The following is an 11377-nucleotide window of genomic DNA, read 5'->3' as shown; positions in this document are numbered from 1 at the left end:
CAAGCACCCATACTGGAAGGACATGTCTGTAATAGGTTAGCATCCCATGTTGCCTTTGTTTGTTTCGATTTTTCAAAAAGTCCGAAAGCAAGGCCAAACCAAAATTAATTAATGAAATATTTGAAAGTTTATTATATTAGTACCAAGCTAACATGCAGTCGTGGACCAATGAAAGAGCTTTAGTCAACAGCCACTCAATCTTTTTTTTTTTTTTTTACTAATAATTCCCTTGTCCAATTATTTGAAAATAAAAAATCATTTATAAATTTTTTAAATTTTAAAATTTGTCCCCACCCTGTCACCAATTGGCAGCAAAGTTGATAATGATGGTAGGCAACAACGGCCAAAGAACAGGAAAGACAGACAAAGGGGTAAGGTAAAAAGACGAGAATTAAGAATGGTGCATCCCTGTCCGCCATTTCCACCACCAAAGCATATTCTTTTAACCCAAGTTCCCCTAGTTAGAATTGCAAAGTGAAAAAGAAAACCAATTTCAACAATTCACTACATTAATGAGTGGAATTGATATCTCATTTGGAACAAAAATGCATTCTATTTTTTTAAGATGGTTTTGAACTATCGAATTTGCAAATTTATTCATTTTGTTTCCAGTGATAGAATTTTTAGTTCACGTACAGACCGAAATCAAGGTTCATCCAAACTCAAAACTGGCATACCAAATTCAAGTTCACACCCATATGGAAAACTTTTACTAAATAACCCAATTTGTGTTGAACATGAAAATCCCGTTCCAATTCAAATTTGGAATAATATATTCCTATTTGAGTTCAAATTAGATTTGGATAAAAATACTCCATTCAAATGATCAACTTATTTGACAGTAGGGTAGCAGTATTTCTATTTGAAATCATTTTTCGTTTAAAGTAGACAGCAGTTTGAATTAAAAAATTATAAAATGTTTGAATTTAAATTTCAAAATGTGATGAATGTTTTACATAAGCCTATGCTCTGAGCTCTTCTTCTCAAAATCATTCGAGTAAGGAAAACTAGCACTTACTTGTCAACAATAATGCAAAAATTAGCCGTTTAATCCGTTTTAATAATATGGGGTAGAGTTTGGTAGGTAAAGAGAAAAAATGACTGAGCAACAACTGCATCATAGTCTGTCTCAAAGAATAACACCTTATCACGTGGCCTTGTTGTCAACGCTTACCTAATAAAGATAATCAGCCTAACCTCACTCCCTAAATCTCATTCTTACCATTTTACTGCTTACAATTCAGTATAATGGCCTCAACCTCCTTATTTAAACCCCAACTTTCTCCTTTGAATTTCTCAGCTTAAGCTTTCTTTTTCTGTTTCTGGGGTTTTGTTCAACTTCTTTTCTCTTTAGAGCTCTCTCATTGCCCACTGGGGTAATATATTACAGAGGGCTTTGTTCAGAATTTGTTAGTGTTAAGAAAAGGGAAAATGGCAACGATATCTTCCAAGGCTTTTATGGGTGTTATGGCTATCTTGGCTCTAGTTTTTGCCTTTGTGTCACCCTATGTTCAGGCTCAGTCTGCGGCTCCAGCTCCTCCTCCTACTAGTGATGGTAACTTCTTTTTTTTTTTAAATTATTTTTACATGATCTTTTTGGGTCTTTAGATCTGTTTTCTTTGCTTCCTTTCTGTATTCTCTGAAGAAAAAGTTCTCTTCTTTAGATCTGTAGTAATGTTGGAAACTTCCTTCCTAACAGTTCTATAGGTATTGATGCATTGCCAAAATCTGTCTTGTTTTTTTACGTGGAATATTGATTTTTATTTATTTGTTGTCTGCTCCGATGTTCTTGGTAACCTTCCTCGGAAGGCTTTGTTTTCCTTGTCCTGTTTTGTGGGATATTCATATGAGGGGAGGATAGCTTAAGCACAATAGTTTTTTTTTTTTGGCAAAATGCAAATGCATTGGACAACAGACATCCTTAAAACGTTCTGATTTCTGTCTTTCTATAAAATGTTGATTTTTTTTTTTTGCCAGAACTATGAAATGTTGATGAAAGTCCTAAATAATTACATATATGCATTAATTTTTGGCAGGAACTTCAATTGACCAAGGGATTGCTTACGTGCTGATGCTTGTGGCACTGGTGCTCACATACCTCATTCACCCTCTAGACGCATCTTCCTACAGCTTCTTTTAAGTTGTTCTTAGGACTTGGGAGAGTCAATTAGGTCTGAGTTGCTATAGAACTTGCTATGTGGATAACTCTATGAAGTTTTTTTTTTGGATGATGGATGATGGTGGTTAATGGTTTGCATTTGTTTTGAGAGATTGACTGGTCAAATATTGTTTCCTGGTAGCTGCCTTATTTATTGCTATTGTTTCGTCTCTTCAATTTCTTGATAGCTTTGCTTCCGATGTTACTTCGAATCCTCCTTTTTTTTTACCTGTTAATCTCTTTAGTTTCTTTTTAAATGGTCTTCTGTTCAGGTGAAAAATGACTACAAACAACAGTGAATTACCAAATGAAGAGTACTTTTTTCATTCAAGAGGAAGAGAAACGCAAAAAATGGGCAAGTTTAGGCACAGTTTGCGCATACTGATTAAAAAAATTGAACCATCAAAACAGACTTTTATTGCAAAAGATTGCGAATATTCCCTTACAAAAAAAAAAAAAAAAACCTTTCTGTATTTCTGTTGCAACTCATAACATTGAATCGGGCTTCCATTATAAGAAAAAGAATAGGAAAGATACAGCCTGGCATTTCCAGGCACTGGAATTATTGTCGAAATGTTGGAGTCTTGAGCATGGATATCCACTAAAAAGCTTCGCCAAAGTTCTTTGAAGCAACGTGATGGATTTTTGGTCAGCGGCCAACATGTGTGTTATTCTTTTCTTTACATCATCGAGTCAGGTGACTATACTTGGAATATCATATCAACAATAGCTGGCACAAATCCAAGTCTTTACTAATGATCTTCGTGTCTGTGATGTAAAGCGTACTTGACAACTTCATAAAAGGAAACAACGATCCCCACAGAAGGACCAGCACGACCGACACGAGGACCAAGTCCAGTAAACAGACCCTTTATCCCTCCATCCCTGTTCCAAATGACAGTTTGGGACAATGAGTTAACGAAAGTTAATATTATGGATAACCTAAAGCCAGCTGATACTTTACGGAACAGAATTCCAAATTTGTGTGACCACTGCTTGTCCGCACATGAGCAAACCTAATATATTAGGCAGTCTGACTATAAGTTCGTGCAATGGGTGTGTTACCTAAAAGATTGGCCTGAAACACACACACACACACACACACACTACTGCTATAAAATAACCGCTATGAAATTAGCAATGCTTGTCCCCCACTGGAGTCTTTAAAACTATGTTGTTTTAGCTAGGATGAAGGAGACACTCTTGAATTAGTTTAGTTATTTACTAGATTGAAGATCTGCAAGTACAAAATCTGTAGAACTACAACAAAGCAGCAATATACCTTAAAGGAAAAGGAATGCTACATACCTCCATATTTCCTGCAAAGTTTGCCTTGTAGTCATCTTTAATGCCTTGGCAGGCTCTTTCTGGAAATAAAGTAAGAAATATTTAGTACCAAAATGCACTCATCCAAAGCAGATATTTGAAATCAAAACTAGTTATATCATTTCCTCAAACATACTTGCTCTTAAATCTTTAATGTCTTATGGTCATATATTTGTCTACTAACCGATGCTCTGAATATAATCCTTACCAGTAACTAGTTCGATCATTTTAGTGTTTTTTGTGTGTAAGGGGGGGGGGGGGGGGGGGGAGAGAGAGAGAGAGAGAGAGAATGGGTTGCTCTGTGCTGTTCATCCTAATCCTAAATGAATTTAAATGCATATCTAGTGAAGCTTGACTATAGAGTGGAGACCTCTATCTGCCGCCGGGTCTTTACAACATCTAGGGGACAGGTAACAGCTGCCGCAATGCTTCCTGCCACAAAACCAGAAGCAAAATTAGCCCCAAGGATGCTACACGCACCAGCTTCATCACCCATAGACACAAGCAATTTTCTCCTGATCTGGAAAGGGCATGAGAAACCAGCATTAAGTTGAATGAATTAGCTAGCATCAAGCAAATCTGACAAAAAAAAAAAACAAAACTTATCCTTCTTAAGGATTAAGGAACTGAATTATCACCGGCTCAAGTGTTGACCAACAGATTGCAGAGAAAGGAACATCACGAGCAAGTTGTGTACTAAGGCCAGTCCATAAGATGCGGTAGTTTTGTACTGTTATGAAGAATATGTCAGCAATAATGATCCTCTCTGTTAGTTTAATCAAACTTTCTCATTAGCAACAAAATTATTGTGCAACATCAAAACAGATAATGTTTCAGACAGAGAGGGAGAGTTATCAATCTGACAACAATCAATTCAATAGTTAACATACAGTTTTGAATGTAATTTGTGCTTGTCACAGGGTTGATGACTCCAACTAATGTCTTCCACACTCCTGCAGGCTTCACAACACTTTGAGTTTCTTTAAATGCCTGGTATTGAAATTAAAAGATTCATAAAGTAGAACTTCATAAATTTAACTACTCAATGCCTGCAGAATAGATCAATTGAGGAGTATTATAGTAATTCCTGGTTATAGAAGAGGCACACAAGAGTTTATACCTGCATGCGGGTCCTTGCCAGTTCAACAGGATAACAAGTCACACAAGCTAAAGAACGTGCAACTATGCCTGCAACTAATGGGACATATGGGGTCAAGATTGGAGCGTTATTAGTTGTAAATTCTTCCATAGCATTGCGGAAAATGTCATAGCAAGGCATGTAGATGCCAACCTGATTGACAAAAAAAGAACAAAGCCCATAAGCAAATGACTAAAAAGTATATAAAAATGCTTCATCAAACTGATGCAAGGGGATTAAAACAAGGAAAGAAGCCATAAAATGAACAAGGAATTTTTATAAATAGAGAGACTTACAGTAGGCACAGCCAATGCTAAACTTGCATTTGTTCCTCTCCACAATCTGGCAAACCCTTCCTGCACAAAATTCATTCCTGTGAACCACTGGCAATAAATGATGTGTCCGTGAAATACAAAGTGGATAATCCAGATGTACTGCATGTTAATAGAGTATAATACATATATAATGAAGGTTTGAATGATCACGCTCAGATAGATAAAATTCCCCCCATAAAAACATATATAAAAAAATCAAAACATAAAACTTCCACCATTTAGTTTGCCATCAGCTGGGTTTAACAGATTTACTTTTACGGTAAACTGAAGAAATTACAATATACCATCTGTTAGAAGAAAAGAAAAGAATAATTTTTTTTAGGAAAGAAGTGCCATTACAGCATCAAACACCTGAAGAACAAATCAAATATAGTAATTAGCAAGTGCAGAATTAAAGCCACCAACCTGACGAATGACTTTGTGGAAAACATCAAGGGTTCCTTTGTACCGATTACATTCAGGAGAGCATACTGGTTCAGAGCCAAGAACTGAACGTGCACATGATTGAGAACTTCTCAATTCTGGAAACATCTAAAAGAGAAGAGCAATGGAGAAAAACAAAAAATTCACAAAGCCAAAATGAAGATGCATTTAGCACAGAATAAATTGAAGAATCAAATAAACTATTGGTGTTTAAAACAGGGGAATAAATTGATCACGAAAACAAGGAAACTAAATGAAATTGATGCCTACCGTGTTAGTTTCAAAGCATGTCTTGTAAGGAACTCCAGCGGCCTGGGCTTGCAACCTTGTCTGGTTGTCAACCAAAAACAATTAAATTATTCTTAGGATTTGAAGATAACTTCTGACAAAAGCTTGATTAATTCTTTTATCGTTGAAAAGAGAAACAAAAAAGAAAATGCTTTAAAGGAACTAAAGAATCAGAACGAAAACGTCTAACTTTTTTTAAAAAATAAAAATTGGATACCTTGGCAACATCGAGAGGATTAACGACGACGGCGGAAAGAAAAGCGGCACCGGCGGCAGAGAAAGCCCTCTCTCCAAAGCTCAAATCAACGTCGGTTACAGGTTTTGACTTTTGGCTAGTAGAATCGTCGTGGACGTCTTTTAACATATCCTCAACGTTTCCTTCAAAATCGACTCTGGTCGCTGCTGCGGCGCTTATCCATGAAGGAAGTCCCTGTCTCGAGCTTACCATCCCTCTCTCTCCCTTTTATCGGTCCCGCCGTAAACTAAATTTGATTAAAAAGAAAGTCATATGAAATGAGGGGAAGTTTCCCAATTTATGGGAGATTAGTTAGTTCCCAAAGTTTTCTTCTAGTGCTTTCTTTCTTTTTATTACTTCTCAGCCATAATGTCATTCGTGGCGTAGGAACGACGGCACCAACCTGCTGAGTATTGCAGAGGCAAAGGCGAAACCTTCCACTTCTTACTCTCAAAATTTTCCATTTTAAGACAACCCAAAATGGAACTTGTTGGCCCAATATAGATATGACTGAGCCCTACTAAACATTAAGATTTTCTTTTGTCAATAACTTTTGGGCTTGGGCTGAATCGGAGATCGAGTTGAGCCCACCAGAGAATCTTTTCGGCTCTTGGCGCCGAACTAAAAGGTCAAATCAAGGAGTCAATAAGCTGAAAAGAATCCAAGAGCCGTCATTTATAGGAATACAAGCAATGGAAAGTTTATGGTTACGTAAATTACTTAATTGAATACTGAATATCATTGTCAATGTATGTAAAAGAAGTTCAATCTGCGATATAAATTCAAACTCCAAACCCATCATGTATTTCCATGATGCTTGAATTGACTATATATGTCAAGTGGATGGCATGCATGTGTTTTCATGGAATGACAGACCAAAAATTAGAAAGAATGATGAGAAGTCAAAAGAGAAACTTTTTTTTTTTTTTGAAGAAATTGAGTTGTAATTCCATCTTATTATTGATGATGTCAGAATCATCCCCTGCCACAAAACACATACAGAGGCATCTTTGAGATAGTTAATAAAGTATCTAATTTTTCTGCTTCTTTTGAATACACAACTGAAACTATTTTTCTTGGTGAATTACTGTAAGATTGTTGCTTGGCATGATAAAATTGAATGGTAGATGAGAGGCTGGCTGAAATCAGAATTAATTTTACTGCAATTCAAACACCACTCCGCCACTTCCATGTGTTGAATAAAATTCTGATGCAACAGATGAGAAAACTCGAAAGCCTTCTGCTCCTGCTTTGAACCCCGTTTTTCTTCACAGAAATTTCTCCCACATTCCTTTCAAACGTAGTTTTATTATCATTACCAAAACAAGTGCTCAACTCTTTCACTACATTCAATGGTCTTCCTTCATATTGTGTTACTTGTTTTACGAGAAATAATCTGCTTTGCTCCAATCGACTGAGAGCTGAATGCCAATCTGTCGGCTGCCAAGACTGCAACTTTTGCATGTAGATAGCTATGATTGTTCAAGACGAATGAAATGAACAGAATTGTGAACATAAATTTCCCTCGGAGGATCTAAGCATGTATAAAACGACATATAAAAGTCACGTGGAATATTCTAATTCTGCTCAATAGGTTTCAACACCAATGAAGATATTAATCAAAAGGTAACAGAATAAGAAAGATATTAACTAGATCATTCCATTAATAACAGAGTCCAAAAAGAAGAGCTTTTGAAACATGTAATCCGACGTCTTCATTATTTTTTATTAAAGGAATCAAATATTGAGAATAATTTACAATCATGCGAGATTAAAGGATTAAATGACTGTAGTTAATACTATTTCCAATGTCTCTTCAGCTTTTCAATCTATGGAAAATGGCATATTTATTAGATCGCATGAAACAAAGTTATGCCACTAAGATCACATTTCTGCCATTGCGATGTTAACATTCTGATCTAAAGGAATTGAGAGATTGAGACTACATCTGCCGAGACTGCCTAGCAAATCAAAGAGGAGATAGAAAGTACCTGCAAATGCAAAAGCGTGTTCTCAACTTCCTTCAATAAATCTCTCATGGCAATCAATCTCCCCCTCTCCTCAAATGGGGTCTGCACAACATCACAATAGCGACCATGGTCTGAACAAAACTTGCGGAAGCTGATACTGTTTTCGATTTCATAGTTCAACCACTCATGCAAAGCCCATGCCTTATCAATTAGAGTCTGCAGTTTCTTGTTATTCAACTCGATCAGTGGAGAACATAGAACACCATTCCAAAACACTCCAGTATTATAACTTTTGAAGTTCACGACTTTATTCAGTTTTTTTTTTTTTTTTTTACATATATTACTATCAATTCTTTTCAAATTTGTCCAGCCTTTTTTATTCTTGGCTGCGGTGGAAAGCTTGAGGAACAAATTTGAATATTTTATGGAATGGAAGGTAGGGCTTTACTTTTTAATGATTGGCACTCAGATGTTTGGACAAAATCATTTTGGTTTCTTTTACTTTCTTTTCTTTGTGTGGGTGTGTTTGCTCTCAGGGGAAGTTTTGTTTCGAACTGAGAAGCTTAGCTGTTCGTACCCCACTGTCTTACTCTCTTCACATGCAATCATAAATACATATGCCTTGCATGTCATATATTCCATGGTTATGCTGCTCCTCAATCCTCATGGATCGAGAACCTCTGGCATTAGCCTTGAGAAGACCGTGTCAGAAGCCCCAACGGACCATGTAAGAACAATCATACATACATTCCATTCTAGCAAAGGAAACTGAAATAGAGTATAAAAATTAGCATGCCATACCATTATCCCTCATCATACAAGATGTGGGGGCAGGGCCAGGCCGTTCGATGGTTCTTTCAGTTACCACATAATAATCAGGGGCCAGTATCAGTTGGGCTGCTAATCCTTAAACGAGATTAGCAGAAATCATTTCACTTTAACAAAGTCAACCACAGAAATAAGCTCAGCCCACTTTCTTTTTGGCCTTCTAGTTGTCTAAATCAATCAATCGCATTATTATTAACGTACAATGATTTGGCTCTGTGCAAGAAAAGACGTAACAATTTCAAGGACTAGGGAGCCGCCTTGAATATGATTATTTGGAAGAAGAAGAAGAAGAAGAATTGATCACCTAGCTATCACCCAAAATCTCACACTGGGCTTTGATATTGCAAATGAATCTGGTAGCCGAAATGGACCTGAAATGGGTCCTGCATGCTTCGTTTCACAAAATTAAATTCAACGTGACGAGTGGATGAGATATTATGTGACATCCATTTTAAACAGTAACAGTGTAGATTTCCATTGGGCTCACTGCATTTTTTTCCCATGTGATACAACAGAGATTTTGTGGGCCAACCTGTTTTTTTTTTTTTTTTCTGTAGAACATGCAATATATACTTGTTACGGCAAATATTCAGGTGGGTTCAAGCCCAGTAAGCTTGGACACTGAAAGTGATGATACGACGTGCCATTCACGTGACCAGGAGCGTCAGAAAGACATCAATGATCAGCCTTCTTTTTTGTTATACTAACAACTACAGTAGTAAAATTTTGATATATAAAATTTATTTGCTTTTCGCTTTATTAGTTAATACTATTTTTTTTTTTATATATTTTTGGTTCCATCAGCCCATCCTTTTCCTTTGTCCTTTTGACTTTTTGACGATTGTTGTTCTCTCTTTTAACGATTGAATGCAAATATTGTGCCTCAACTCAAAGTCATGATCACGATAATTTGAATTTAATTTAATTAATTTATATTATTATTTTTAAAAAATATTTAAAATTTAAAATTTAAAATTTATATATTTTTTTAATTTTTAAACTGCCCGTGGTATCTTTTATTAAGAAGAACTGTATTGCACGTTGCGTGAAGGTTATTCTTAATCAGGAATTTTCAATTCAATTTAATATACTTTTCTTTTGTGTATAACTTGAACCTGCATTTATATCAGACACAATTTTACTTCAAAATAAACACAAATATATGTACCAATTAGGTACTGTTTTTTTTCTTGGTTTAACACTGAGAGAGGAAGAAGCTGAGCTTAACTGGATCAAAATGACAATTTTGCATTTGCATGCAGCCATTACCTGTCGTGGCTCCACCATGGAAAGAGGATTCTGACTTCTATTATTATTAGTTACTACCGAATTGAATTCTGACGACTGGTGCGGTGCTGTAGGTCGCATGAAACATTGAGAGACAATATCAGAGGTAGGTCAGCTGAAGCCGACAAAAAGCTACAACTTGTAGTTATAGGCTAACAGCAAAAACTCCTTTCTTTTGTTCTTTTCTTTTCTGTTTTTATTTCACTAACAATTAACTCTTCAACTCTACGTAAAAAATGTTTAAATGTTTATCTCTGGCAGTCGAGCTTCATGGAAACAGGGATAGTTAAAAGGGAAACAAAATTAGTACAAAGTACAAACTATGTATTTATCCAGTTTTCCTATATTTTGATAGAATCCAAAATCCTCTCAAATCACTTCATAAATTCAACAACATTTGCATTTGAGCGTGATGATGGGAAAATTAATAATAAAGTTTGATTTTAGTAATGTCCCATGTGTCTTTTGTGAAAGTGTCATGCCATGAATCTGGCCAAGTTTCCTCCTCGTTTTGCAGTCTGTCCAGCTTTTATCTGTACTATTTTGGGTTTTTTACATACCCCTCCAGTCATCAGAATCAAAAGCTGTCCATCACAATAGACGGAGTTGAATGGGAATAGTAAAGCACATCTCCTAATTCAAGTTACAGGACAAATATGTAAGCTACAAAAGCTAATGCCAATAATAAACATGGCCACGGGCACGCTAATTTCCTTATGGGCTAAGTGGCTCAGGAGTTATGCATTCAGCGTTTGACCAACCCCGAATTCCTTTTATATGTAGAAGAAGGGATATTTTTAGAAAATGGTGGACCTATTACTTGAAATGCCATTGTTAGTCGCTTCTGAATCTTTTTCCCCTGGTTCACTACTGGACGATGCAGTGGTGAAGAGCTCCTTTTCCCTGATTCTCAATTTTTAACCAGTATGGAATTTTGCTCCAGATTTTTATTGTTACCAGCTAAGTAAACCCGTGCCTACCAATTCTGAAAATTTTTGCTTGAGAGAGAATGGGCCCATGGGGGAGGGGGGGGGGGGGGGCAAGGACCTCAAAGTCAAAGAAACGAGGTATGCGTTTGGCGTTGTTACATTTAAATCAGAAGGAAAAAGAATTGTAAACATCAGGATTCGGGGAGACTGTCATCTATTGGGCTTCCAGAATCCAGAGTTGCAGCTTGCAATTGGGTCTGGTTACGGACAGGCCAACGGAGACCGAAGAAATTAGCTGTGATTTTGAAATCACGTTTGCTGCTATCTTTGTACATGACCAAGTAATCTCAAAAGCCTGCAATTTTATAAATATACGAACCACCTTCTGTGGTAAAACTTTTGACTTGGGGTACTGAAAAAGATACCTCTTGCTGCCGTGCCGGAGATTCAAGCACGCTGG

The 11377-nt window shown here is 36.5% G+C and overlaps 2 protein-coding genes and 1 pseudogene across 3 annotated transcripts; 1 reads left to right on the top strand and 2 right to left on the bottom strand.

Moving 5' to 3' along the window:
* The first annotated feature begins 1295 nt into the window (after positions 1–1295).
* LOC111313924 (arabinogalactan protein 41-like) lies at positions 1296–2334 on the top strand. The gene is made up of 2 exons (XM_022914803.2): positions 1296–1555; positions 2037–2334. The coding sequence occupies exons 1-2, from the start codon at positions 1432–1434 to the stop codon at positions 2138–2140; spliced, it is 228 nt and encodes a 75-aa protein (XP_022770538.1). The 5' UTR covers positions 1296–1431; the 3' UTR covers positions 2141–2334.
* Positions 2335–2543: 209 nt separating this feature from the next.
* On the bottom strand, positions 2544–6176 carry LOC111313922 (mitochondrial carrier protein MTM1-like). 2 transcript variants are annotated; one of them, XM_089752364.1, is made up of 10 exons: positions 5886–6176; positions 5651–5710; positions 5363–5488; positions 4919–5005; positions 4605–4775; positions 4375–4474; positions 4123–4214; positions 3855–4004; positions 3467–3525; positions 2544–3043 (listed from the first exon to the last, which is right to left on the bottom strand). In XM_089752364.1, the coding sequence occupies exons 1-10, from the start codon at positions 6114–6116 to the stop codon at positions 2911–2913; spliced, it is 1209 nt and encodes a 402-aa protein (XP_089608490.1). In that variant the 5' UTR covers positions 6117–6176; the 3' UTR covers positions 2544–2910. The 2 variants fall into 2 exon arrangements, with proteins under 2 accessions (XP_089608490.1, XP_022770535.2); XM_022914800.2 differs by having other exon boundaries at positions 4919–4978.
* A 649-nt stretch (positions 6177–6825) lies between these two features.
* Positions 6826–8515, bottom strand: LOC149512089 (uncharacterized; annotated as a pseudogene).
* Between the last annotated feature and the right edge of the window lie 2862 nt (positions 8516–11377).

Source organism: Durio zibethinus, chromosome 23 (assembly GCF_047325235.1).
Source record: "Durio zibethinus cultivar Kanyao isolate XHJ-2024 chromosome 23, ASM4732523v1, whole genome shotgun sequence".
Classification (NCBI taxonomy): domain Eukaryota; kingdom Viridiplantae; phylum Streptophyta; class Magnoliopsida; order Malvales; family Malvaceae; genus Durio; species Durio zibethinus.
Note: the sequence above shows the minus strand (reverse complement) of the source record. Positions and strands in the feature narration are given on the sequence as shown.

Excerpts from the sequence above, each read along its gene's own strand:
- LOC111313924 (XM_022914803.2), top strand. The coding sequence starts at position 1,432 with ATGGCAACGATATCTTCCAAGGCTTTTATGGGTGTTATGGCTATCTTG. Across the intron at positions 1,556-2,036 it reads TCCTCCTCCTACTAGTGATG|GAACTTCAATTGACCAAGGG; the intron begins GTAACTTCTTTT and ends AATTTTTGGCAG.
- LOC111313922 (XM_089752364.1), bottom strand. The coding sequence starts at position 6,116 with ATGGTAAGCTCGAGACAGGGACTTCCTTCATGGATAAGCGCCGCAGCA. Across the intron at positions 5,006-5,362 it reads TCCACAAAGTCATTCGTCAG|TGGTTCACAGGAATGAATTT; the intron begins GTTGGTGGCTTT and ends ATTTATTGCCAG. Across the intron at positions 3,044-3,466 it reads ACTTTGCAGGAAATATGGAG|GGATGGAGGGATAAAGGGTC; the intron begins GTATGTAGCATT and ends CATTTGGAACAG.